The 25,362-nt window shown below is 45.6% G+C and overlaps 3 protein-coding genes across 8 annotated transcripts in view; 2 read left to right on the forward strand and 1 right to left on the reverse strand.

Annotated features, from left to right (window-relative positions):
- The window catches only part of fbxo34 (F-box protein 34), a 12,264-nt gene extending 8,709 nt beyond the window's left edge, over positions 1 to 3,555 (forward strand). The window contains exon 3 of the mRNA XM_088087112.1: positions 1 to 3,555. This exon is cut by the window's left edge and continues 176 nt beyond it. Coding sequence (XP_087943238.1) covers positions 1 to 1,760 — 1,760 coding nt within the window. The 3' untranslated portion in view covers positions 1,761 to 3,555.
- A 2,190-nt stretch (positions 3,556 to 5,745) lies between these two features.
- Positions 5,746 to 22,028, forward strand: LOC121939952 (uncharacterized). Of its 5 annotated transcripts, XM_088087107.1 has the most exons (14): positions 5,746 to 5,892; positions 6,735 to 7,213; positions 13,989 to 14,191; positions 14,269 to 14,536; positions 15,208 to 15,285; positions 15,618 to 15,779; positions 15,872 to 16,018; positions 16,579 to 16,824; positions 18,012 to 18,149; positions 18,835 to 19,090; positions 19,604 to 19,882; positions 20,227 to 20,478; positions 20,631 to 20,762; positions 21,330 to 22,028. In XM_088087107.1, the coding sequence occupies exons 3-14, from the start codon at positions 14,127 to 14,129 to the stop codon at positions 21,683 to 21,685; spliced, it is 2,379 nt and encodes a 792-aa protein (XP_087943233.1). In that variant the 5' UTR covers positions 5,746 to 5,892; positions 6,735 to 7,213; positions 13,989 to 14,126; the 3' UTR covers positions 21,686 to 22,028. The 5 variants fall into 5 exon arrangements, with proteins under 5 accessions (XP_087943233.1, XP_087943232.1, XP_087943234.1 ...); XM_088087106.1 differs by lacking the exons at positions 5,746 to 5,892; positions 6,735 to 7,213 and adding an exon at positions 7,278 to 8,218; XM_088087104.1 differs by lacking the exons at positions 5,746 to 5,892; positions 6,735 to 7,213 and adding an exon at positions 9,639 to 11,129.
- jmjd7 (jumonji domain containing 7) lies at positions 8,498 to 25,262 on the reverse strand. 2 transcript variants are annotated; one of them, XM_088087127.1, is made up of 9 exons: positions 25,043 to 25,262; positions 23,018 to 23,171; positions 22,802 to 22,940; positions 22,337 to 22,451; positions 9,556 to 9,612; positions 9,331 to 9,351; positions 9,179 to 9,255; positions 8,932 to 9,091; positions 8,498 to 8,678 (listed from the first exon to the last, which is right to left on the reverse strand). In XM_088087127.1, the coding sequence occupies exons 1-9, from the start codon at positions 25,089 to 25,091 to the stop codon at positions 8,590 to 8,592; spliced, it is 861 nt and encodes a 286-aa protein (XP_087943253.1). In that variant the 5' UTR covers positions 25,092 to 25,262; the 3' UTR covers positions 8,498 to 8,589. The 2 variants fall into 2 exon arrangements, with proteins under 2 accessions (XP_087943253.1, XP_087943252.1); XM_088087126.1 differs by having other exon boundaries at positions 9,331 to 9,426; positions 25,043 to 25,260.
- Between the last annotated feature and the right edge of the window lie 100 nt (positions 25,263 to 25,362).

Consider the following 25,362-nt stretch of genomic DNA (forward strand, 5'->3'; position numbering starts at 1 on the left):
GCGGCAACGCCACAAACAGCAGCGCCAGCAGCGGCGTGGCGACGCTTTGGCTGAAGCCGGCGCCGGGTGCCGCGCTGCAGCTGCTGCCCCCGACGCCCGGCTGCGAGAACGACACACTCCGACTGTACCAGACCGCCGCAGAGGACGCCGACGCCCCGCTGGACATCTGGACCGTCATCAAGCCGGGACACGTTCGGGAGAAGATCGCCATCTTCGCTTCTGATGGCGAACATACAGATGGCGTCGGAGGCAGCGAGCATATCTCAACTGGTGGCTCCGACAATCGGGACAGGACGCCGGCGGTGTGTTCGAGTCACGCCACCATGTCAGGGCTGCTACGGGCTGTGAAGGCGAAGGGAAGCTGGGAGGAAAACAGCAGCGCCAAACGGCGCCGCAGGTCAGGAAACACCCAGAACCTCCAGCAGGACCCGAGGAGCGGGGTCCACGACGCACAGCAACACGCCCACCAGCCGTCTCCACGGCGCTCAGACTCGACCCCTCGGTTGGGCGGCAATGTGATGACGGCAGCAGAGGAGGAGCAGCAGAAGGTGTCGGTGGTGGAGATGGTGGCGTTCCTGGAGCAGCGAGCCAGCGAGCAGCAGCCCGACTCCAAACCGCAGCTCGCCCTCCAGAGGAGCTCCACCACTATCACGCTGTCCAGAGCTCCGCCCCCCGAGGTCAGGGGGGAGGAGCCAGAGAGCGTCAGGGTGTCGGACATGGTGGCGCGGCTGGAGTCGGAGTGTCTGCGGCGGCGGACGGAGGGAGATCTGTCCCGCAGCAACAGCCTGAGGAGGACGGTGGGACGTGTCCTGCTCGCTGCCGCCGGGGACCTCAGCTCCGCTCCCTGCCAGCCTTCAGCACCACCACCGTCATCGTCAGCGCTGGCAGCTCAGAGCGCGGCCCAGGAGCCAATCAGCTGCTCAGAAACAGCCAGGACACCTTCCTCTGCTCTGACCACGCCCCCCTCAGCTGAGGCCGCGGCAAAGGCGGCTGGGGGGGCGGAGACACTAAGTACCTCCACAATGACTCAGACTGAAGCCCCGCCCCTCATACCGGCCCCGCCTCCTTCAACTGAGGAGGCCGAGCCCGTGCCCGGGCTGTTGTTTTTATCTCCCGCTGCCTCAGAGCCCCACCCCCCCCACCACACAATGACCTTTGACCTGGAGCCCCGCCCCACTCCTGGCAGCCAATCAGAGAACAGGAGGAGGAGGAAGGCTGTCAGAGCGGCGGAGGAGGAGCGGGAGGCCGACGGTGTGACCTCCTGCTCCGGCGTGGCACCCTTGAGCCGGCGTGCGTCTGCGTCGCAGGACTTCCTAGAGATGCGTCAGCGGCTGCAGCAGCTGCTGGAGCCGCAGCCGTACCTCGCCGTGCTGCCGCATCACCTGCTGCTGAAGATCCTGCGGCTGCTGCCCACACAGAGTCTCGCCGCCCTCAAGTGCACCTGCCACTACTTCCAGTTCATCATCGACACCTACGGCGTGCGCCCCGCCGACTCGCTCTGGGTGTCTGACCCGCGTTACCACGACGACCCCTGCAAGCAGTGCAAGAAGCGTTACGGCCGCGGCGACGTGTCGCTGTGCCGCTGGCACCACAAGCCGTACTGCCAGGCGCTGCCGTATGGCCCCGGGTACTGGATGTGTTGCCACGGCGCCCACAGGGACGCGCCCGGCTGCAACGTCGGGCTCCACGACAACCGCTGGGTGCCGGCGTTCCACAGCATCAACGTGCCGATCTACAGGAGGAGTCGCCATGACAACTGAGACTGTGTGTGTGTGTGTGTGGTGTGTGTGTGCGTGCGTGTGCGCTCCCATGATGCAGCAGCAGCTCAGAATTTGTCTTTGATCTTCAACACATCTGAAACACGTGAAATTTCTTTACTGCTTCATGCTGTCGCTCCGCACCCTGATGCTCCGCCCACCACCTCACAGCGTCGATCTGCCGCTCGCCGCCGATGTCGTCGCAGCTGCCGCCGTCAGCAGCAGGAGAGAGGAGGGTCCTGACCACGACTTCTTCTTCTTCTACGAGTGTCGGTGAAACGTCATCGATCAATACTCTCCTCATATCAGATCAGTAACACGCCGTCTGCAATCAGTGAGGGAAATCTGACACGCCATGACATCATCAGCTGATGTCAGCAGTGACATCCCATGGAGGTAAACTCTGACTTTCACAATAAAAGCCTTTAGTAAGGCACGATGATAATGGAGCTCAGATCTGATTAACCCTTTGAAAGCTGGACCCACATCAGTGTTTCTGTGCTGCGTTCACTAAATATTTAACCCTTTAAAGCTTTCTGTCCGAAACATGAGAGGAGGCAGCGAGCACAAAGAAATGTCCCGCAGATTACAAGAAATTAGGAAAAGTGACCTGAAATTTCTTATTTTTTAGACAACAATTTAAAATCGGAAACATGTTCGGAAAACTACATTCATGCCTGTTTCAGATTGTTACAAAAATACCATAATTTATTATTTCTGCACTTTTTAGTCACTTTTTCTAACTTATTTTTAACTAATTTTTGGTTATTTTGGGTTGTTTCTTGTTTTTTTGCTCTGACTTCTTCTGTTGTTTATGCAAGAAACCAAACAAACCTGTGCAGGTTTTAAAGGGTTAATCATGGTCATTGGTGACACTTGATGAGACAGACAGAGACCTTTGTCAGAGACAGAGACAGACAGAGACAGACATTAAATACATTTTGTTGTAACACAAATGTAAATATATATCGTGAAAAAATATTTACATTTGTAAATATATATTATTGGCCGATACTTCAGCCGATTGTTTTTAGGTGTTTAAAATGTGTCTCATGTCTGTCCCCGCAGCAGGACAGCACGTCTCCCGTGTCCGTCGTCCTGTCTGTGGATCAGATAAACTGACAAACAGCTGACTGTCCCTTTAATGATTAGACGGTGCGTTTAAGGACGGTCGGGTCATCTTAGATCAAGCCTCAGATCGGTTTTGGGACGTTTGAAGTTTGACGGTGAAGCTGCAGCGGGACGAGAGAGACGGAACAGAGACGTGGACGAGAGACGGACGCGTTCTCGCCGTCTGAACGTTTCGCTTTTTATTTTGAAACTAAGTCCGTTTGCTTCCTCCCTGATTGAAAAAAAATGACATTTTTTAAATAAAAAAAAGTCCAATGATGTTCCTGTGTGAGGGGGCGGAGCTTCAGCGGGCGCGGCGTTGGGAGGCGGATGAATCCGCCGTAGATGAGCTGCACCTTGTTTGTGTTTACATTTGTACATAAATCATAAAGAGTTTATGAGCTGCGCGACAATCGGCGACAATCATCGCGAGCAGGACGGAGAAACAGGAAACGTGGCCTTGAGTCTCGGAGACGCTGCAATATTACAGACTGACCGTAGAGATGAAATCTAGAGAAATATATCAAAACACGAATATCGGGGAGAAAAATGATGATTAAAAAAAACGGCCTTTGACCTTCAGAGCTTTTTTAAGGTTTTTTTGGGTTTGTGTCTGCTGGCTGTTTGTGTTAAAGATGTTCTGCTCTAATAAAGTGCTTTCTCATTGGTTCTTTGGGTTAAAAACAAACACTCGACTCGCCTCTGATTTCAGTGAACACAGATTTAACCCTTTCAGGCTTTATCATTCTCCTGATTTATATTTAATTGCACAACATGCTGTATGCAAGTTTAACCAGCGTTATAGTCAAATCTAATCACATCCAAGTGCTTTTCTTCTTATTTATTGATAAAAGTGTTATTATATCAAATTTCATGATGATAATTGTCATTACTCTTATTGATTTATTTACTCTTATTTATCAGTTATTATATAATTTCATTATTATTCTCATTCATATTATGTTCTGTTTAAAATTAATATTTTATTTGATTATTCAGATGTCAGTGTTTCCTCTACACTCATTTAGGAGTGGCGGCCCGCCACTCCTAAATCCTACCCGCTCCTTCAAATGTCGTTTTTTGTGTTTTTTTTTTTTTTCAATTGCAAATACACCACCGCCGCATCACAGCACAGTCCTGCACTGCGTTGGGTGTCGCGAGTGCTGAGGCAGATAACTATCTTGCTCCGTATCTACTCTTTGGGGTAGATAGCACCGCCCCCCCCAACAGAACTAACTGGTGCCGACGTTAATGAGCTGCTCGCATCCAGGCATCAGGTCGGAGAGTCAGAGGAGTGTCGGCTTGAAAACAGCGTGCAACTTACCGGAGAAAAGGTAGACTTATTAGCTTAAGAAAACTTATAATAGATTTTATTAGTTAAATAAACATTCGCAAAATATTGATGGCCAGCTAAGGTTACGTAGCGTGAGTGTAAATTATCTAACGTTAATGTTTTATGTAATCGTATAACAAAGTAACAGACAGGGAGGAGCAGTGCAACAAAGTGAAGGAGAGCAGAGTACAGGAGGGGGAGTGCCGAGTGAAGGAGCAGGAGAGCAAAGTGATGGTGCAGGAGAGAGAGATGAGAGGAGAGGAGAAAAACATAAAGGGAAACACAGGCTATCAGGCTGGGACCCTAAATGGGTTGAAAAAAAAAAAATAAAAAAAATAAAAAAAATGATTGTTTCTATTTGTAGGTGAAGACTGACTTGAGAAACAGGCTGCAGGGGGATCACCCTGCAGCATGTATGCTGCTGAGCATCAGCGGGCCTCTTGGGGAATTTCCGTACAACAGAGCCTCAGAGCTGCTCTACAGAAAACCAAGAAAAATCCATTGTTCTGAGCCCGGGTGCAAACTTTGCCACTGATTACAGCCCCATCAAGAAATTATTATTTATTGTTTTTATTATTTTATTGTTGAATTTTTGTTATTATTTTTTATTTTTACATTCAGCCTTTAAAAAGCGTCATTTGTTTACGCCGCCACGGCTCCCCGGAGAGCCTGCCCCCGCTGCTGAAAAAAATCCTAGAGGAAACACTGGATGTAATCATCATTTATCATTATTTTCTTCTTTTATAACTGATTCTTAAAATTCTCATTATTGGAAACCAATCAATGATCAATGATTGAACTGTTATTATTCTTCGTCTCGAGATATTCACGCTCCAAGTTTTAGAAGAAGAAGAAGAAGAATTATTTACTGCCACATGTTCACTGTTCTCTGCGTTTAACCCTTTAACCCTTTAACCCCCCCCAGTAAATCACAGTTCTCACAATACTTAACAGAAAGTCTGATGTTATAGAGGATGGAAGCTGCCAAATGTTAAAAAAAAAGGTGCATGCATACTTCTGTGTGTGTGTGTATGAATTATATATGATATTAAATGTGCCAAAGTAAAAGTAGAAATTGATAAAATGTGATAGAAAAGATGACAAAAAATACCCTGAATGAGAAGAGAGAGATAATTACAGGAAGAATTATTTTTTTTAAAAATGTCCAGAAAACAATATTTTTATTTATTTATTCTTCTTTATTTCACGTCATTTCCTTTTTGTTATTTCTTTGTAAATTTGATCAATTTTATGTAAGTTTTTGGGTTATTTCTTGTGAAGTTACACAAAGCATCAGAGCCGTTTATCGGCTTTTTAATCATGTATCAAAATAAATGGCACATTGTGTAAGTATATAAGTCAGTTTAAAACACTGTAAAATAAAACACTTTAGGAACATTTCGGAAACAGTTTGAAATCCGCTCAGCTGTCTGCGGATAACAAATGAACGTACCTGAGCTCGTGTTTTCTACCTGTACTGCAGGTGTTCGGCCGGAGGGGCGCTGCAGCCGCACACTGGACTCAGCGCAGAAACCCCGCAGAAGAAGAAGAAGCGGAAGCGGAAATGAGGTGTAAAGAGGGAAATTTAAATCTTGTCGGATCGTCAGAAATAAACAAAAACAGACGGAATAAAACTCCGGAAAACGCCGCGAAAATGTCGGCGGTGTGACATTTCTCCGGCCCGAGTGTAAAGTAGGTTTGTGTTTGGATGTTTGTGGCGTTAAAATCTGTGAATGTTTGAATCCGCTGACTCTTTATTTTCTGTCTGCTCCGTTTAAACGACTCAGGCTCGTTTCAGCCTCCAAAACTCACTTTAACTTAACATTTGTCTGTTTATTCTAAAGTTTCACACACTAAAGGTGCTGAATACATGTATTTATATGATATAAGGGTCAGTTAGCTGCGTGTTGAACATATTTTAATGATATTTTCGACGGTAACCGTTTGTTTTTTTTAACCGTCACTACCGTGACTCTTTCACGTCGTTACTTAGTTTACTGACGATGTTTTTAATCTTTGAAAACCGTCCAGCTGATCCGAAAAACTGCTTTGATTAGACAGATAGAAATGAGTTTCTGATTGAAACTACAACAAAACTGTTTACACACAAATGCATCAACATTAATGGTAACACAGTGAAAGGGGCTACTATCTTTGATACTTTGATTATATTTTGCAGATGATACTTGTGTACTTTTACTTTATCAACATTTGAATGCAATTTTTTATAGTTTGCACTGATACTTTTACTCAGGTGAACTATCTGAACATTTCTGCTGCCACTGTTATATGTAGCATTGAATCAGGACTCAAGGATTTCATGGGTCCTTAAAGATGTTTAGGGGTTTCTTAAGGAAAGTTCTTGTTCCAGCAGTTCGAGGGTTTTTTCCAGGTGTGTTTGAGGTTCCAGGAGGTTTGAACTAAGTAATGACGGAGGCCAGTTATGTTTTTTGTCTTGACATGAACTATAAACATATGAGGTCAGGTTTCAAACAGTGACAGAGATATATTTGTATTTGTTTTATATTTATCAGCTGCAACATCATCACGTCACAACGGCTGATACATCATACGAACACCAGAAAACTGACACGTTCTCCACATCACCTGGATAAAACATGAAGACGTTTAAAGGTACACAGACACGCAGAGAACATGCACAGACGGAGAGGACCGGGGACATCTGTGGGACATCTGTGGGACATCTGTGGGACATCTGTGGGACAGCTGTGGGACAGCGGTAATAACCACTGAGCCACCGTGCTGCCAGACTTACCTGGATCCAGCTCGAGACCTTCTTGATGTCCAACAATGGTTCGCCCATTCATAAAGTCTTGGAGCTATGGGAGGAAACCAGATCACCTGGAGAAAAGCCACATGGACACAAAACCCCCACCTTACCTGAAGTCACACCTAAGACCTCCTTGACCTGAACCCTGACTCACCTGCCTAAACACAAACTTCAAGCAAGCAACTTCTGTACGCGTGAAGAACCTCTCGAAACTACGCCACAGTGAGTACTTCTTACAGTTTGTCCTGCCTTTATGCTCACGGCCTTTGGCCCCATCTCTACTGGTTTGAGGGGCCTCCTGAGCAGGATTTCCCACCACATCCTCTGGTACAGTCATCAAAGTTGTAATGTCACCACGCTCTGGGTCACACCTAACATTACTGAGATCTACCGTGTCCTCGGACTCGCAGCTAACATTACGAGGTACAAAGTCACTTTATTGTCTTTTTTCTTACTACATTTAAGAAGAAATGGAATTTTAAGGCAATCCTAAATCCTGCTACATCTTTAGGCGTTGAAGGAGGAGCTGAGGAGTCTCTGCGGAAAGAAGCTGCTCTGTAGTCTGGTGTTTCTGCAGCGGATACTTCTGTGTCCTTTCCCAGAATGCAGCAGGGTGAACAGACTGTGTCTGGGGTGGCTGCTGTCTTTCAGTGTCCTTTGAGCTCTGCAGACACCTCACTTCACCGAGGACCCTGATGCTCTGTGGATGGGAACCAGTGATGCTCTGTGTAAAGGGAACCAGCGATGCTCTGTGTAAAGGGAACCAGTGATGCTCTGTGTAAAGGGAACCAGCGATGCTCTGTGTAAAGGGAACCAGTGATGCTCTGTGTAAAGGGAACCAGCGATGCTCTGTGTAAAGGGAACCAGTGATGCTCTGTGTAAAGGGAACCAGCGATGCTCTGTGTAAAGGGAACCAGTGATGCTCTGTGTAAAGGGAACCAGCGATGCTCTGTGTAAAGGGAACCAGTGATGCTCTGTGTAAAGGGAACCAGCGATGCTCTGTGTAAAGGGAACCAGTGATGCTCTGTGTAAAGGGAACCAGTGATGCTCTGTGTAAAGGGAACCAGTGATGCTCTGTGTAAAGGGAACCAGTGATGCTCTGTGTAAAGGGAACCAGTGATGCTCTGTGTAAAGGGAACCAGTGATGCTCTGGGCAGTTTGAGTCACCCGCTGTAGAGCTTCCTGTCCTGGGCCGTGCACGAACCACGCCAGTTCCTGATGTTTCCAGTCAGTATACTTTCCGTTGCTTCTCTGTAGAAATTAACCAGGATTTTAATCTGGAATTGAACCTTTCCTAAGTTTCTGTTACCTAAGATTTATTTCTGCAGTTTTTTATTTTTCGCATTTCTTTTTTTTAGATCAGTTGCCGATTTCCCCCCTTTTTTTCACCATTTTTCTAACCTTTCGCACCTGTCCTGTCCTATCATCAGACATAATATTCCAAGATGATTTAGGAGTTTTAATATCATCCACAAACTGAAATCAGAAATGAAATGAAAACGTCTGCAGAGTTTAAAACAAAAACTTTATTTACAGTCTTTTCATGTCATTATTTCACAATATTATTATACGACGACGATCATACAGCTGCTGTGATGTCAAGTTGACCCCGTGACCTCAGTCAGGGTCTCCAGCAGTTGGAAGTAGTTGTACTTGATGTCGTACTCCATGTCGTACCAGAAGTTCACTGCAGCGTACACAGAAAAAATACTGACGCTGAAACATCCCACTCAATTATGGCAGTGATACTCAACCTACAGCCCGCGGGCCAAATCTGGCCTCTGATAGGGTGCTGGGTGGTCCCCCAACCAATTCCAGAAATGTCCTAAAATCCTAGAAACACGTATGAGGCTGCCGCCTGATATTGTACAGGTCTGATATTGCCTTCAGGCGCATCAGTGTTTATTCCTGCGTGGTGCGTTCAGGTGCGGTATATTTACCTGCGATGCAGCCGTGCGACTGTCTGACGTGGTGGAACCACAGGGACGGCAGGTACAGCATCTCTCCCGCCTTCACGCTGCAGTGGAGCGGCTGAGCTCTGCGGTACTGCGGGTACTGCTCCAGGTCCGGGTCCAGAGGGTCCAGAGGGATCCAGGGGACCTGGGGGGGTGGTGGTGGGGGTCAAAGAGTTAGGGAGTCAGGGCGAACTGTAGTGATTGAAATGAACAGACAGACACCTGAACGCACCTTCTCAGAGTCGCTCAGATCGACGACCTCGAACTCGCCGCCGTCCTTCTGATGGTAAACAGCCGGCTGGTAAACACCTGACAGAGACGGTTACCATGGTTACTGTAGAAGATGCTCTGTGGTTGTGAATGGATGGTGGTTGCTATGGTTACCGTAGGGGATGAAGGGTCGATCTGTGGGCGGCAGCAGGATGAAGTTTTTCTCTCCAGAAATGACACAGTAGAGATTCTCATAGTGATCTTTGTGCACTGAGACACAGCAAACACATTCATATTTATAGTTAGTTATATTTATATTCATATTCACATTTACATTTACATTTATATCCATATTTACATCTAACACACTATCTGACGTGAGTTGTGTTTAGGTCTTACTTGACGTGACAGCGTTTGCTTCTCCGAGCCAAAAATTCACCGCATCTGGCAGCTTTCCTGAAAGAATGAAAACAACAGAGTGCAAATGTGTTAACGGTCATGAAGAGAAAAGTTTCAGCTCGTCAGATTTTCATAATCCGAGACATTGATTTTCTCATGATGAAGCACAAGTTCAGTCACTCTGAAAGCATCAGCTGTGTAAAATTATAACTCCCTGTGATTGTTAATTGTTGTACAGAAGTAAAAAAAAATACTTAAAACAAAAGAGGCACAAGAACATGAAACACGCGAGGACTGTTTGGTGCAAAATACATTTTTTCAGCACTGGGGAAGGACTTTTTATTCTGGCTTTACGGGGCCAGAATTTATTTTACAGCATTTTTTTAAAGACACACGCCTCCAAATGCAGAAGGCCCGATACTTTAAAATGTTCTGGGATTTTGACATTTTTAGCATTTTGTTTTTTCGTTTAAATTTTTGGCTATTTTTTATCTGTCTCAGAAAGTTTTGGGCAATTTTGGGTTTCTTGTTTTTCTTCAGTGTTCTTGGAAATGTGTTTTTCTGTAAAACTTTCACCAAATCTGATCTTAAAATAGTGATATCTCATAAAAACAGAAAACAAAAAACCCCTCAAGCCAACCACCTGCTCTGACAAATAAAGAACAGTCCCTTAAATGAAAAAGGCTTCCGTAAAAACATTAAAACAGGACAGTGTCGGCGGGAGTCGGGGTTGTTGTTGTAGTTCTCCTCCGGGCCGCCGGCGGCAGCACTGAGCGACAGCTTACATCAAGCGCCATCTTGGATTCTAGCGGCGGGCTCTCAGGAGAGCTAACTTCGCGCGCTCTGCACCTGAATAAGTCTAATTTCTGGACTTTTTATCGACCGGCGCTCCACCTGAACTCACCTGAACGGTCACCGAGGGGGTCAGAGTGTGTTTCCGCCGGTTTGTTTGGCGGCTATTCGCCGAGAGAAGAAGACAGTGACGGTTAAACGTTAAAACACCGCGCGGGTAAACGGGAGCTAACATGGAGCACCGCTGCAGCCACTGTGACAGTCCCATCCAGAGACAGGCCAAAGGCTACAAGAGGAAGTCCCTGCTGACCCTCATCGACCTCAAGAGCGCGCACAAACTTTTCCCGGGTCTCAACCCGCGCGAGGCCTTCTTATGCTTTACGTGCGTCCGTCGTGTTTATCAGAAGACGAAGAAGAGCGGGAAGCGGCGGGTGTATGTGGACCCCCAGACCCCGGCCCGACCCGCTCAGACCCCGGCCCGGCCCGCTCAGACCCCGGCCCGGCCCTCTGCCGCCGGCCCCGGAGAGCCGCCGCCTCCGAAGAAGCTCAAGAAAAGACTCAAAACTCCGCTCAACGAGCACGACTACGCGATCCGGGACCCGGAGCACCCGGGGCCCCGGCCAGAGGCCCCGCCGGCCCGAAGAGTCCGGCGCGGGCCCATCGCTCAGGTGTGCGGGTACCTGCGGAGGAAGAAGTTCAGCTCCGCCCTGAACCTGCTGCTGCAGGTGACCGGCTTCAAGGAGGCTCTGATCCACCTCAACCGGAAGATCATCAGTTCCGAGGTCAGAGACCTGTACTCACACTGTGTACTCACTGTACGCTCACTGTACTCACACTGTACTTACTGTACTCACACTGTGTACTCACTGTACTCTCACTGTACTCACACCGTACTCACTGTACTCACACTTTACTCACTCTGTACTCACAGTACTCACACTTTACTTATACTGTACTCACTTGACTCACACTGTACTCACACTGTACTCACACTGTACTCACTGTACTCACACTGTACTCACTTGACTCACACTGCACTCACACTACTCACTGTACTCACACTATACTCACTGTACTCTCACTGTACTCACACTGTACTCACACTGTACTCACTGTACTCACACTTTACTTATACTGTACTCACTTTACTCACACTGTACTCACTGTACTCACACTATACTCACTGTACTCACACTGTACTCTCACTGTACTCACACTGTACTCACTGTACTCACACTTTACTTATACTGTACTCACTTTACTCACACTGTACTCACTGTACTCACACTATACTCACTGTACTCACACTGTACTCACTGTACTCACACTGTACTCTCACTGTACTCACACTGTACTCACTGTACTCACACTGTACTCACACCGTACTCACTGTACTCACACTGTACTCACTTGACTCACACTGTACTTACTGTACTCACACTATACTCACTGTACTCACACTGTACTCACACTGTACCCACTTTACTCACACTGTACTCACAGTACTCACACTTTACTCACACTATACTCACTGTACTCACACTGTACTCTCACTGTACTCACACTGTACTCACTGTACTCTCACTTTACTCACACTGTACTCACTGTACTCACACTGTACTCACACTGTACTCACTGTACTCACACCGTACTCACTGTACTCACACTTTACTCACACTGTACTCACTTTACTCACACTGTACTCACAGTACTCACACTTTACTCACACTGTACTCACACTGTACTCACAGTACTCACACTGTACTCACTGTACTCACACTGTACTCACAGTACTCACACTTTACTCACACTGTACTCACACTGTACTCACTGTACTCACACTTTACTTATACTGTACTCACTTTACTCACACTATACTCACTGTACTCTCACTGTACTCACACTGTACTCACACTGTACTCACTGTACTCACACTTTACTTACACTGTACTCACACTGTACTCACTGTACTCACACTGTACCCACTTTACTCACACTGTACTCACAGTACTCACACTTTACTCTCACTGTACTCACACTGTACTCACAGTACTCACACTGTACTCACACTGTACTCACTGTACTCACACTGTACTCACACTGTACTCACAGTACTCACACTGTACTCACACTGTACTCACACTGTACTCACAGTACTCACACTTTACTTACACTGTACTCACACTGTACTCACTGTACTCACACTGTACGCACACTTTACTTATACTGTACTCACTTTACTCACACTGTACTCACTGTACTCACACTGTACTCTCACTGTACTCACACTGTACTCACTGTACTCACACTTTACTTATACTGTACTCACACTGTACTCACTGTACTCACGCCGTACTCACTGTACTCACACTTTACTCACACTGTACTCACTTTACTCACACTGTACTCACAGTACTCACATTGTACTCACTGTACTCACACTTTGCTCACACTGCACTCACTGTACTCACACTGTACTCACAGTACTCACACTGTACTCACTGTACTCACACTATACTCACTGTACTCACACTGTACTCACTGTACTCACACTGTACTCACAGTACTCACACTTTACTCACACTGTACTCACTGTACTCACACTTTACTCACTGTACTCACAGTACTCACACTTTGCTCACACTGTACTCATACTGTACTCACTACTCATAGTACTCTCACAGTACTCACACTGTACTCACACTTTACTCGCTGTACTCACTTTACACTGCTGACACAGTTGGGGACTGTTCTCTATTTACCAGAGCAGGAGATTAAAGGTTTGGCTTGTTCTTATTTGTATTGTTACCCTCTCCCCATTTCTTATTTTTCTAGTTATGTTTTTGTCTCAATAATTTCTGTTTTTTGGATTTCTAAATGTTTTGGGTTTTCTATGCAGTTTTTTTCTTTAAATTGTTTTTGGCTATTTCTGTTTTCATTGGAAATGTATGGCTTTTTACTTTTAGTTTTCATTTTGACAGTTTTCAGTATTTTATTTTCTTCAAAAGTGCTTTACTGTTATTATTATTGCTTTTAAGTTTTCAGGAGTCTTCCTCTTCATCATCATCAGCTATTGTTTCTTCGGGGAAACTGACTGAGCATGAAGCTCTTTTACAGCGACGTGCTGGATTCAGCTTCAGCGGGCCAAAGGGATATACAGCATGTAACAGCAACAAATTATTGATTGATTGCTTTTAAAGTTTTGGCTTCCAAAAGCTTTAAAAACAAACAAACACAAAGTGAAACATTTTTTAAAAAAAAGATTGACCAAGAAATAAATAAAGAAAATATAAAATGCCCAAAATGTCCTTTAAACCTGTTGGCCAGCAGGTTTGGAGGCGTGTCATTAAAAGTTGATGGTAAAATAAAGACAAACTCTAACAAATCTAATGCTGTGTGGCTGTTCCCTGAGCCAAAGTGACAAACAGGAGGCTCAGAATATGATTTGAGTATCTGTATGTAGATTTCGAAGGAACATTTAAAATCAGATATTAAAATAAAATAAACACAGAAAATAACACCAAAAAAGATCATCGCTGAGATGCAAAAACAACCCAGACACCTGAGCAGCTTCACGGTGATGAACAGATTCATAATGTATTTTCTGAATCCGTCGCGTTAAAATAAATGTTGTGTTTCAGCGCAAAGAGCTGGTGAACGACCTGGACGGGCCCTTCAGGAGGACCTTCAGCCCCGAGAGCCTGGCGGCCTTCAGCTGGGATAAGACTACTTCCTGGGCGGAGCAGAGGGCTCCTCTGACGGTGGCGTGCCTGCGCTCCATGTTTCCTCCCGCCACGAAGATCCAGAAACAGACGGTGAACTACAGCGTGGGAAACAAGCCACGGTGGGTCCAGACCGCCGACGGCACAGGGCGACCCGCCGCCCATGTCTGCTCATGTGACGCCGTGTTTCCTGTTTCAGGCGGATGACGGAGGAGGAGGTGAAGCGGATGCTGGACCGCAGGATCAGCCTCCTCCTCGCCGTGCCGCTGTACACCAGCACGCTCAGGGCCAGCTTCCTCCAGACGGCGCTCAGCGTGGAGATGCTCCGCCATCGCTGCCCCATCAAACTCTTCACCATCACCAACAGCCTCGGCATCTCGCAGTCCAAAACCACCGCCAGGATCCACGCCAAGAGGCTCGCCGAGGAGCACGAGCGGCAGGTGAAGCAGTGGAGAGACGAGGTCCAGGTGAGGAGCCGCAACCTGCCAGTCAGTGCTCAGGGTTTACAGGTTCAGCACGCAGCCTGACGTCTGTAAACGTCACTCTGAGTAAAGTTTTATTGACTTTATTGAACGGCAAAATGAAAATGATTTTGAGTTATATAGTTTTATATTTATCAGTATTTAAATATCTCTGCTATGACCCTGCAGCAGGTAAAGCAGCTGAACTGAGTTCATCATTTTTCTGTTTCTGATCAGATCTGAAGCGTTTTAAACACATCTGTTCAATGTCTCCTCTCAGTCTGTCTTCATGTAGCGCTCTTTGGTCCTCTAATTATACATTCACTTATAGAATCTAAAAGTAAACATTTAACGAAAAAATACGTACAAAAATTTAAAGGGAAAAGAATGTCCAAACATTTTAAAGAAAAACTAATTGTTGCAAATGTAATAAATAAAAACTTTCACGGAAAACTTTTAGAAAAACAAACCAGACCGTGCCGTTAAAAACCTGCCGGCCTGTTTTTTTAACGGTGGTATTATAAATACAGGATATAAGCTTTTAAATGTTTCGGCGTGCTTGAGGTCTTCACCATCAAACGAGTATTTTCAGACTTTTCCCTCCGTGTTTGACTTTGAGTTCAGAGTCAGCTCAGCCACTGAAAAGATTCTTCACATCATCTTTTTTTGACTTTCAGACGGCCAGAAAGACGCAGTACTGCAGCGACGACTCCAAGAAGGCGGCGGCGTTCACCTTCAGCTGGGGGAAAGTTCGGGTAACTAATAATGATAATACGTGTTCTTCATAGGCGCCTTTCAAAGCACTCACGGTCACCTTACAGGGCCTGATTAAAACCAAATACAACAATACAGAGAAATACAAACAGGTTATATAAAAGGTAAAAAACCAACACTGCATTCAACAGCTCGCAGGTTCACGTAAAATAAACATTCAGGCTGAATATGCGTTTTGGAAAAGATGGGTTTTTAGACGGGTTTGTAAGTGCAGAGAGGGTCAGTGCTGCGGACGTCACCTCCACTTCTCTCTCACGTTCACTTCACTCCATCTGTTGTCCTTTGTTAAAGACATGAACGTGTGCCGCTGCAGGTGCCGTCCGCGTGCCGCTCCGACTCTGCAGATCGAGGGTACACCTTCTCCACGTGGGCTTTTCGCTTCGCTCACCAAGTCCGGGTTAACTTCCGGTACCTGCACGGAGCTCCGATTAAAGCCGTGGATGTGTCTCCTTACAGCATCCTGCCGTCCAAACGGGTAGGGACGCTTCACACAAACGCACCCAGAAGTCTGCGCAAACTTAAACATCATTATCGCCATGGAAACGTCATCATGTCCTCTTTCTTTAGACGTACGAGTCGCTGCGCCGGAGAATGAAAATATTAGTGATGCGGATCATCGCCGACAACCTGACGGTCCTGAAAGGACCCAGAGGACGAGTGGTGAGACACATCCCCCACAAATACTCGGACCTGATGAAGGAGCAGAGCACCACGGTGAGTCCCGCCTGTCTGCACCTGCTCAGGTGTCCTCGACATCTCGCTGCATCACCTGTCTTTAACCCTTTAGTGACAGTTTGTCTCATTTTAGTCTCTTTTCTTCTTCCTGTTGTGATAACTGTGTGTGTGTTGATGCATGTGTCCTAAATGTAGTCCAGATTGTGTATCTGAGTGTAATCAGTGAATTTGCAGCTCAGCTCCTACAATAAGTCTAAAATACACTGTGGAAACTAAATAGTTACATTCAGACTGTTCAGGTCCAAAAATGCTCCATTGAAACCCATTCAAACTGACATTTTTGTAAAGGTTTTTTTCATCTAAAAACATTGTGGCATCATGACAAAAACTTGCATTTAAATGGTTAAAATTCTGCAAATTAATGGGTACTTGATATTTATGATTGTGACTGATGTCGGTTAAAAAAATAAGCCAGTGAAAGTAGAAAATCATATTAATGTAGAGTATTTTTAAAGTGTAATTGTGTGCGCAGAGCAAAAAGAGTGTGTGCAATATTAAAGGGTTAAACTGTCCCGATCGGTCCGTTTGTTCCCCCTCAGGTGAGTCTGGGTGCAGTGATACCAAACACCTCGGAGGAGTCCGTCAGTGCGGCGTTCGGCCTCAAAGACTACGTCCCGGTGGTTTCCGGGACGCCGCACCACATCCTGTGCTGTGGGGACGTCCTCGCTGACCGGACGGAGCACGGCAACAAAACCCAGAGCAGCGAGACTCTGACCTCTGACCTGAAGTTTGACGGACTCGTAGAGGCTCCACAAGAGTTTCAAAAGGAACACCTGTTCCACGAGGTGAGAAGAACTTTATCACACTAGAACGACAAAACACGGAAGATCCGAAGGATTCATCAGTCAGCAGTTTGTGATGGAACAAAGAAAGTTTGACTGGTTTTTAGAGGCTGCAAGAACCAAAATGTTTTCATCACGTTTGAGTTTAAGGCAAAACTTACACATTTTGCATCACCAGCCTCCAGCTGCTCACAGTATTTAACCCCTTAGTGCCCACTTTAATATCACACACACTCACACGCACACACTCTCTTATCGCTCTGCACACAATATGAGCTTTTCAAAATCAAGCTGCAAAAAATATACATTCATATGATTTTCTACTTTCATTGAGTTTATTTTTAACCAACATCAGTCCTAATCAGAAATATCAAATATTCATTCATTTGCAGAGTTTTAACCTTTTAAATGCCAGGTGTTTGTCATGATGCTACCATGTTTTTAGATTACAAATACTGATGTTGAGTCTCCTCCTCCTCAGTGTGTGAGTGTAGCTGCTGACAGTCTGGGGTCTGTCAGTGTGTGAGTGTAGCTGCTGACAGTCTGGGGTCTGTCAGTGTGTGAGTGTAGCTGCTGACAGTCTGGGATATGTCAGTGTGTGAGTGTAGCTGCTGACAGTCTGGGATATATCAGTGTGTGAGTGTAGCTGCTGACAGTCTGGGATATGTCAGTGTGTGAGTGTAGCTGCTGACAGTCTGGGATATGTCAGTGATCAGCAGCTACATTGACTGTGACAGGTCACCTAGTGGAAATAGCATGTATTTCCTCCATATGCCAAATATGGTCAAAATGACCTCATCAGGTGGAAAATAGTCAAAATGACAAATTCAGAGTCAAAAGCCCAGAATGACACCCAGAAATAATACAAGTCCTGTTTTTCTGCTCTGATGGCTGTGGGATCAAAAATGTCAGTTTGAATGGGTTTCAATGGAGCATTTTTGGACCTGAACAGTCTGAATGTAACTATTTAGTTTCCACAGTGTATTTTAGACTTATTGTAGGAGCTGAGCTGCAAATTCACTGATTACACTCAAATACACAATCTGGACTACATTTAGGACACATGCATCAACACACACACAGTTATCACAACAGGAAGAAGAAAAGAGACTAAAATGAGACAAACAGTCACTAAAGGGTTAAAGACAGGTGTGTTTAATGTGATCTGTGTTGCTTGATTACTTTTTCAGGAAATGATAAAGATGCTCCTCAGTGAGAAGAGTGAAAATGCTCGAGGAACTCTTCATCACATCGTCTCACTGTTTCACTTCAAGACCTTCAACAACTCGGCCAAAGACTTTTTCCTAAACGTCTGGGACTTCATCACGGTGAGACCTTCAGGGACTGATGATTCGCGTTTGGAAACTCATGAAAAACCTGGAAAATTAATGGAATTTGCAAATGGCAATTTCCAGGCCTGGAAAAGGCTTTTCAAAATTAATCTACCCTAAAAGTTTTGGAACAGTCCTGGAATTTTGTTTTATAAACCTGTGCAATAACTCATGATGAGTTCAAGGAGTGTTTGAAATGTGAAATTCAATGATAGTCTCTATTTTTACAATTTCTGGATGATAAATTGAGTCATTTTGGTGATTTTAAAAGAAAACAACATTTTGTAGAATTTTTTTTATAGGTTTATAGGCTTTTTATATGTTTTACAGTCTTTGAAAAATAGGCACTGCCATTTAAAGCCATTTTAAGTTTTCTGTCCCTCTAAAGACAAAATAAAGGCATCAGTCCCTCCACAGGGCTTAAAAATGGTTCGACGTGCCTCCCCCTTTTTGCCCCCCCCCTCATAAATAACAAACAGTCCCTAAGTTAAAGTTATTGTGAAAACCGTGTGGACACAGGATGAGGATGTTCAGTTTGTGGCTGTGATCTGGTCCAGATTCTCGATAAAGCCCGTTTAATAAAGGTGCTGAGGGTCATGAAGCCTGCGGGGGGCGCTGGTCTCGCTGCGACTCTTACTGGTTTATGTCACTCACCGTAATATTCTACATGTGTATGTTACAGTTTGTAACGACGGCGTACGTGACCCTGTTTGCTGTGACGGCGTGCGGTCTGGACTCGGTGAAGCAGAGACCCTCGGACTACCCCTCCCAGGTCTCGGCTCAGATGGACTGGTTGGGTGAACTGGCTCACAGACTGGTGGATCTGGTGTGGATGCCTCCGGCTCAGGAGGACATCAACACTGCTGCTGCAGCTGCCGCAGGTCACTGCGACGGAGACAAGAAGACGATGACATCCCCCTTCTGTTACTGCAGAGAAGGTACCGGCTCAGCAGGGGGACGGGGCGCGTGCTCGTGACTGTACGTGCACGCACACTTAGGCCGCTAAAATAACAAAACCGGGGTTTTTTTAGCACGTTTTCTGCAGCATTTCCAGCTGTGATCATGCCACGAAACAAGTGACATGTTTTCAGGATCTGAGGATTGATTTAGGATTTTAGGAAGTTTCTATGATTTTAGGAGTCCTGATGGTCGTTTCAGAGGTTTGCTCTTTAACATTTGCTTTAAAGTCCTGGAAAGGACCTGGAAAGTTGCTTATGCTAATAATGTGTATGAACACTGTATTTACAGACTGTTATTGCAGCGTCTGTGGACCTCGCTGTCAGAGACACACAAACAGGGTTAAACGTAGGCCTGTGTGTCTGACAGCGTGTCTCTGCGTCCCCGTGTTCTCTTGTCCCTGTGTCTCTGTGTCCACAGAGAGACCGGGGGAGCGTCTGGTGCGCTGCTGCAGTAACCTGTGTCTCTCTGTCCCTGTGTCTCTGTGTCCACAGAGAGACCGGGGGAGCGTCTGGTGCGCTGCTGCAGTAACCTGTGTCCGGGGATCTGGTTCCATGAGGGCTGTGCTCAGGCTCAGACCCTGTTAGACCCCTATGAGGAGGACTGGTTCTGCAGTCCGGACTGCAGCTCAGACGGGACGTACGTCTTCTGTCACTGTAAGGAGCAGAGGGGGGGACAGATGGTCCAGTGTGGACTGACAGACAAGTGCAGGAGACATGAGTGGTACCACCGAGACTGTCTGACGGCGGCCGAGCAGACCAGAGCCCAGCAGAGTGAGACTCATTCACACGTGATTCACAGTTCACACAGGCATGGAAAACCTGGAAAAGTCATGGGATTTACAGATTTCCAGGCCTGAAAATTTTTGGAAAGTTGTTGAAACTTGTTTTATATACTTGCATAATAACAGATGACGTGGAGGATCGGCGAGAATTTAAAACATCAAATAATTAAATAAAAGTCTCTGGCGGGTAATCGGGTCATTTTTGTCCCCAAATAGAACAAATCGCCAAAATGTTTTCTTCAAAAATAAAGAAAAATCACATTTTTTTTTTCTCTCTAAATATTGGGAGAAGGACGCCACCTGAACGTGTCGGTTAACATGTTTGTGTTCCAGCTCCGTGGTTCTGCTCCGAGTCCTGCTCCGAGTCCCACTCCGAGTCCCGCCCCGCGGCGTCTGACGGCGAGGACTTCCTGCTGAACTACACCAGGGCGGTGGTGTGGGAGGGGCTGTACCACATGACCCGCCGGGACGCCATCCAGGAGGGGGACGGAGACGCCATGGTGGACTTCTGGAAGATGGACCTGGTCCTGCTGTGGACCCGACAGCACCTGCAGCTCTTCAACAGCGCGCACCAGGTCGTCACAGGTACGAGTCACAGGTGCTTTTCACTGTTTACTGACGTGTTCTCCAGTAAAAAAACACAAACGGTGGGTTTACTGTGTTAAAAAAAACGAGAATCTGAGCGACTGCAGAGTCACGCTGTCGTGGCCGTTGTCACGGTTACCGTGTGTGGACAGGGATGGAGGGCTTCTACCCGGAGCGCGTCAGACACGACATGAAGTGGAACCGAGTGTTGAACCTTCAGGGAACAAGTGGAGGGAACGTCAGCGTGGACCTGCTCACCGAGCTCATGATCAGCGAGTTCAAAGGTCAGCTCACTTTTACTGTCGTCAGTATTATTCTTCTGTTTGTTGTTTTTACTAATTTAGTTCTTATTTTTAACATCATTGTTATTATTGATGAATGTTTGGCACCTGGTCCAGACTCCGGTGGTTCTGATCTTTTTTTACATTTTTTTTTGTCGCGTCTCTGAGAAGCTTCATGCTGCTTCCTCGCCGTCGTCTTCAGAGGGGCGTGTCCCTCTCTGCTGCTGAATCAGCAGTAAACTGAGGCTCACAGATGCGATCACGCTCGGAGAAAACAGCCGCTAACACAGGAGAGTGGCTGCTGGATCTGCTTCACCGACGGTAGAGTTTAGCGTCCAGCAGCCACAAAAGCAGGTGGACAGAGACGCTGATGTCCAGCTGTGGACGCAGAGCGACGTTTGTGGAAACCGAGCTGTTGATTTAACAGATTTAACGGCAGGATGTCGTCTCACTTTGTGAAGCGAAGCGTCACCGTTTATGTTCAGCTCCCGTCTGAGCGTGTAACACGTGAAGCTGATCACATGATGTCTGTTGTGACACAGCGCTCATGTTAACTTCCTGTCCCGTCAGGTGTGATCGAGTTCGGGAAAGGCAACTTCACGCGGCAGCAGGTGGAGCAGAGCGCTCAGCTGGCCGGCGCTCGGGCCAGAGACCTGGACAGACTCTTCTTCACCGGAGGAAACCCGCAGAACCTGTCCGCCCACCTGTCCCGCCTCACGGCCCCGTCCTGCAGGAGGACTGACGACGTATCCCGCTTCGTGGATGAGTTTAAGAAGGACGAGCTGTTCGGCTTCAGAGCGGGACGGAAACACGACGGCTTCGACACATTCAGGTACGAATGCAGGGTGAGGAGCCCCCGCAGGATGGGGAGGAGCCTGAGGAGTCTGAGCGAGGAGCTCGACCGCCGCAGAGACCACATCCTCTGAGGTCAGTCACATGACACTGTGATGTCATCAGTACAGTATGTCCATAGGTGGAGTAACTGTGATAAAATATTTAACATGAACTCCATAATGAAGCCGTGATTTCATGCTGTTTCTGTTTCTGTAAATAAGTAGAAACTTAATTCATCATAAACACATGAAACTCGTTGATTGTTTAGTTTTTCTGACCTGCAGCTGAAGAGACGACTGAGGAAGATTTATCACCTGTGTTTTTGTAAATATTTCAAATTATCATTTTATTTTGACAACTTTAAAGATATTTTTGTGGGACTTCCTGTTTTCTAACGTTCTGAATTGCAGAACAAATAAAAAAGTTTTGAGTAAATTTTAGAGTTTTTTGTTTGTTTTTAGGCTAAACTGTTGGTCATGTGAGTATAACACCATCTTCATATTTCCTGTAAGTAGCACTTATTTCATGATTAATCAATAATTGTTAGTCTATGAAATGCAAAAAGAAGAGTTTTTCCATGTTTTTCCATGTTTTTCCAGCTGCCGACAGACAGCTGTCTGTAGGCAGCTAGGAAGCTGTCTGTTGGGAGCTTTCTCCTCCGTGTGTTTCACGGCAGTAAAAAGCCTTTTTTAGTGTGTGCAGACGGCGCTGTGCACTGAGCATGCTCAGTAGTGTGAACTCACCGAGCGCAGCGCTCATCCAGGACACGTGCGGCTCCACGTCGTCCGTGAGCTCGGGCAGCTCCTCCAGCAGGTTTGAACACTGTTTCTGAACGTAGAGCACGCCGCTCTGCTGCACCTGAAACACACTCAGGGTTGAGATCCTTCACTTAAAGGGACAGTTCACCCAAAAACCAAAGCTGCATGTTTCCTCCTCCCTCTGGTGCTATTTACAGGGTTCGTACGGTCATGGAAAACCTGGAAAAGTCATGGAATTTGTACATAGCAATTTACATGTAAAGAAAAAAATCACACTTCTTTTTAAAGAAAAATAAAATGCCAAATAGTTTTCTTTTTTTAAAAAAAAGGAAGAAAAAAATAAATAAATGTTGACAGTCAGAGTATCTGGGTCATGAAGATACTACAGAGTACTGTGTGCTGTACACTGTCGGTGTATTTGTACTTGTTCCTACAGCGGCGGTGTCTCACCTTTCCCTCGATGACATCGAGTACGGAAGAGAAGTTCATCTGTCTCTCCTCCGGCATCACAAAGCGGTCGCTGTTAACGGCATCAGCGTAGCCGTTTGGAGTCACCGCCACGCTGATGACCTTTGACCCCACCTTCTCCCTGCAAACAGGAAGCTGAGGTCACAGGACAAAAACCACAGAAGAAGAGCTGGGCAGGTGTGAGCAGGGCTTCCTCACCTCAGGTACTGCGGCGTCCACCTGGACAGGGCGGGCCAATGGCTGAAGGCGTTTCGGATGATGCAGGGCTTGTTTGGAGCGATCCAGTCCCTGTAGAAGAGCAGCGGCTCAGGAGGCTCGTCCAGGTACGACACCGCGGCGCCCAGGTACAGGTCTGATAATCAATATACGATCACTCTGATCACTGAAACATCAATACACGATCGCTCTGATCACTGAAACACCTGGAAGAGTCCTGGAAATCTGTCTCACAAACACACGATGTGTTCAAGGACTGTCAGACATTTAATACTCCAGCTATATATATATATATACACACACACACGTATATATTTATATATACGTGTGTGTGTGTGTATATATATACATATATATACACACACGTATATATTTATATATACGCTTGGTCTGCTTGGGCTGGTTCCTCTGGTTTATGAACAGAAAAGCTTTTAAATTTGCCGCCGCTCCACATGGAATAACTTACAGAAGGACTTAAAGCTGATCACATCTAAAAGGTCCAGAAAATGAAACTATTGATCAGTGTGACTGCTGCTCCGGCATTGAACTGGAGACTGTGCTCGCTCTCTGCGCTGTGTGATAGTTGTACTGTGTGATAGTTGTTTTGTGTGATAGTTGTACTGTGTGATAGTTGTTTTGTGTGATAGTTGCATTGTGTGATAGTTGTTTTGTGTGATAGTTGTACTGTGTGATAGTTGTACTGTGTGATAGTTGTTTTGTGTGATAGTTGTACTGTGTGATAGTTGTACTGTGTGATAGTTGCATTGTGTGATAGTTGTACTGTGTGATAGTTGTTTTGTGTGATAGTTGCATTGTGTGATAGTTTTGCGTGATAGTTTTGTGTGAGAGTTGTATTTGTGTGATAGTTGCATTGTGTGATAGTTGTACTGTGTGATAGTTGTTTTGTGTGATAGTTGCATTGTGTGATAGTTTTGCGTGATAGTTTTGTGTGAGAGTTGTATTTGTGTGAGAGTTGTTTTGTGTGATAGTTGTACTGTGTGATAGTTGTACTGTGTGATAGTTGTACTGTGTGATAGTTGTTTTGTGTGATAGTTGTACTGTGTGATAGTTGTACTGTGTGATAGTTGTTTTGTGTGATAGTTGTACTGTGTGATAGTTGTACTGTGTGATAGTTGTTTTGTGTGATAGTTGTTTTGTGTGATAGTTGCATTGTGTGATAGTTTTGCGTGATAGTTTTGTGTGATAGTTGTACTGTGTGATAGTTGTACTGTGTGATAGTTGTACTGTGTGATAGTTGTACTGTGTGATAGTTGTTTTGTGTGATAGTTGCATTGTGTGATAGTTGTTTTGTGTGATAGTTGTTTTGTGTGATAGTTGTACTGTGTGATAGTTGTACTGTGTGATAGTTGTACTGTGTGATAGTTGTTTTGTGTGATAGTTGCATTGTGTGATAGTTGTTTTGTGTGATAGTTGTTTTGTGTGATAGTTGCATTGTGTGATAGTTGTTTTGTGTGATAGTTGCATTGTGTGATAGTTTTGCGTGATAGTTTTGTGTGAGAGTTGTATTTGTGTGAGAGTTGTATTTGTGTGAGAGTTGTTTTGAGTGATAGTTGCATTGTGTGATATATATACTATAGTTTGGTGATTTATAAAGAAAGAAAAGCAGTATTTCAGCAGTAATATCAACAGTACTGCAGTGTCAGTAGTACTGTGTGTACTCTCACTGTGAGCCTCCAGAGAAAACTCAACCAGTACTATAGTATCAGTATATTACAGCAGTAGTAGCAGGACAGTACTACAGTATCAGCAGTAGTACAGTAGTAGTATCGGTAGTAATACAGTATTGCAGTAGTAGTATCAGTAGTACTACAGTAGGAGTAGTAGTAGTACTGTGTACTCTCTCTGTGAGCCTCCAGAGAAAACTCAGTCAGTCAGTACTACAGTATCAGCCGTAGTATCAGTAGTAGTACTACAGTATCAGTATATAACAATAGAACAGTATCAATAGTATTGTAGTAGTAGTTGTAGTACTCTGTGTACTCTCACCGTGAGCCTCCAGAGAAAACTCAGCCAGTCGTTTTTTCACGGACTCCATATTGTTTTGTAGTTCTCACAAACAACCGGAAAGGTCACCTAGAAAACATCAGAAATCGGATCAGATATCGATTAACTGGTCATTGATAACCGATCATTCCTGCCGTGCTCACGCTCTACGATCATCTCGGTGCCATGCCGCTTTGTTTATCCCCGTCGCGCATGCGCAGAGCTCCTCTCTGTGGTGATTGAGTTGAGCAGGTTTCCCCCTGCAGGAGGGAGGCTGAACTGCACCTTCAGGAGAGATATAATTATGACAATTATAGTAATTA

This window comes from Plectropomus leopardus, chromosome 14 (genome assembly GCF_026936395.1).
Source record: "Plectropomus leopardus strain MGB_pleo_1.0 chromosome 14, ASM2693639v1, whole genome shotgun sequence".
Taxonomy (NCBI): Eukaryota; Metazoa; Chordata; class Actinopteri; order Perciformes; family Serranidae; genus Plectropomus; species Plectropomus leopardus.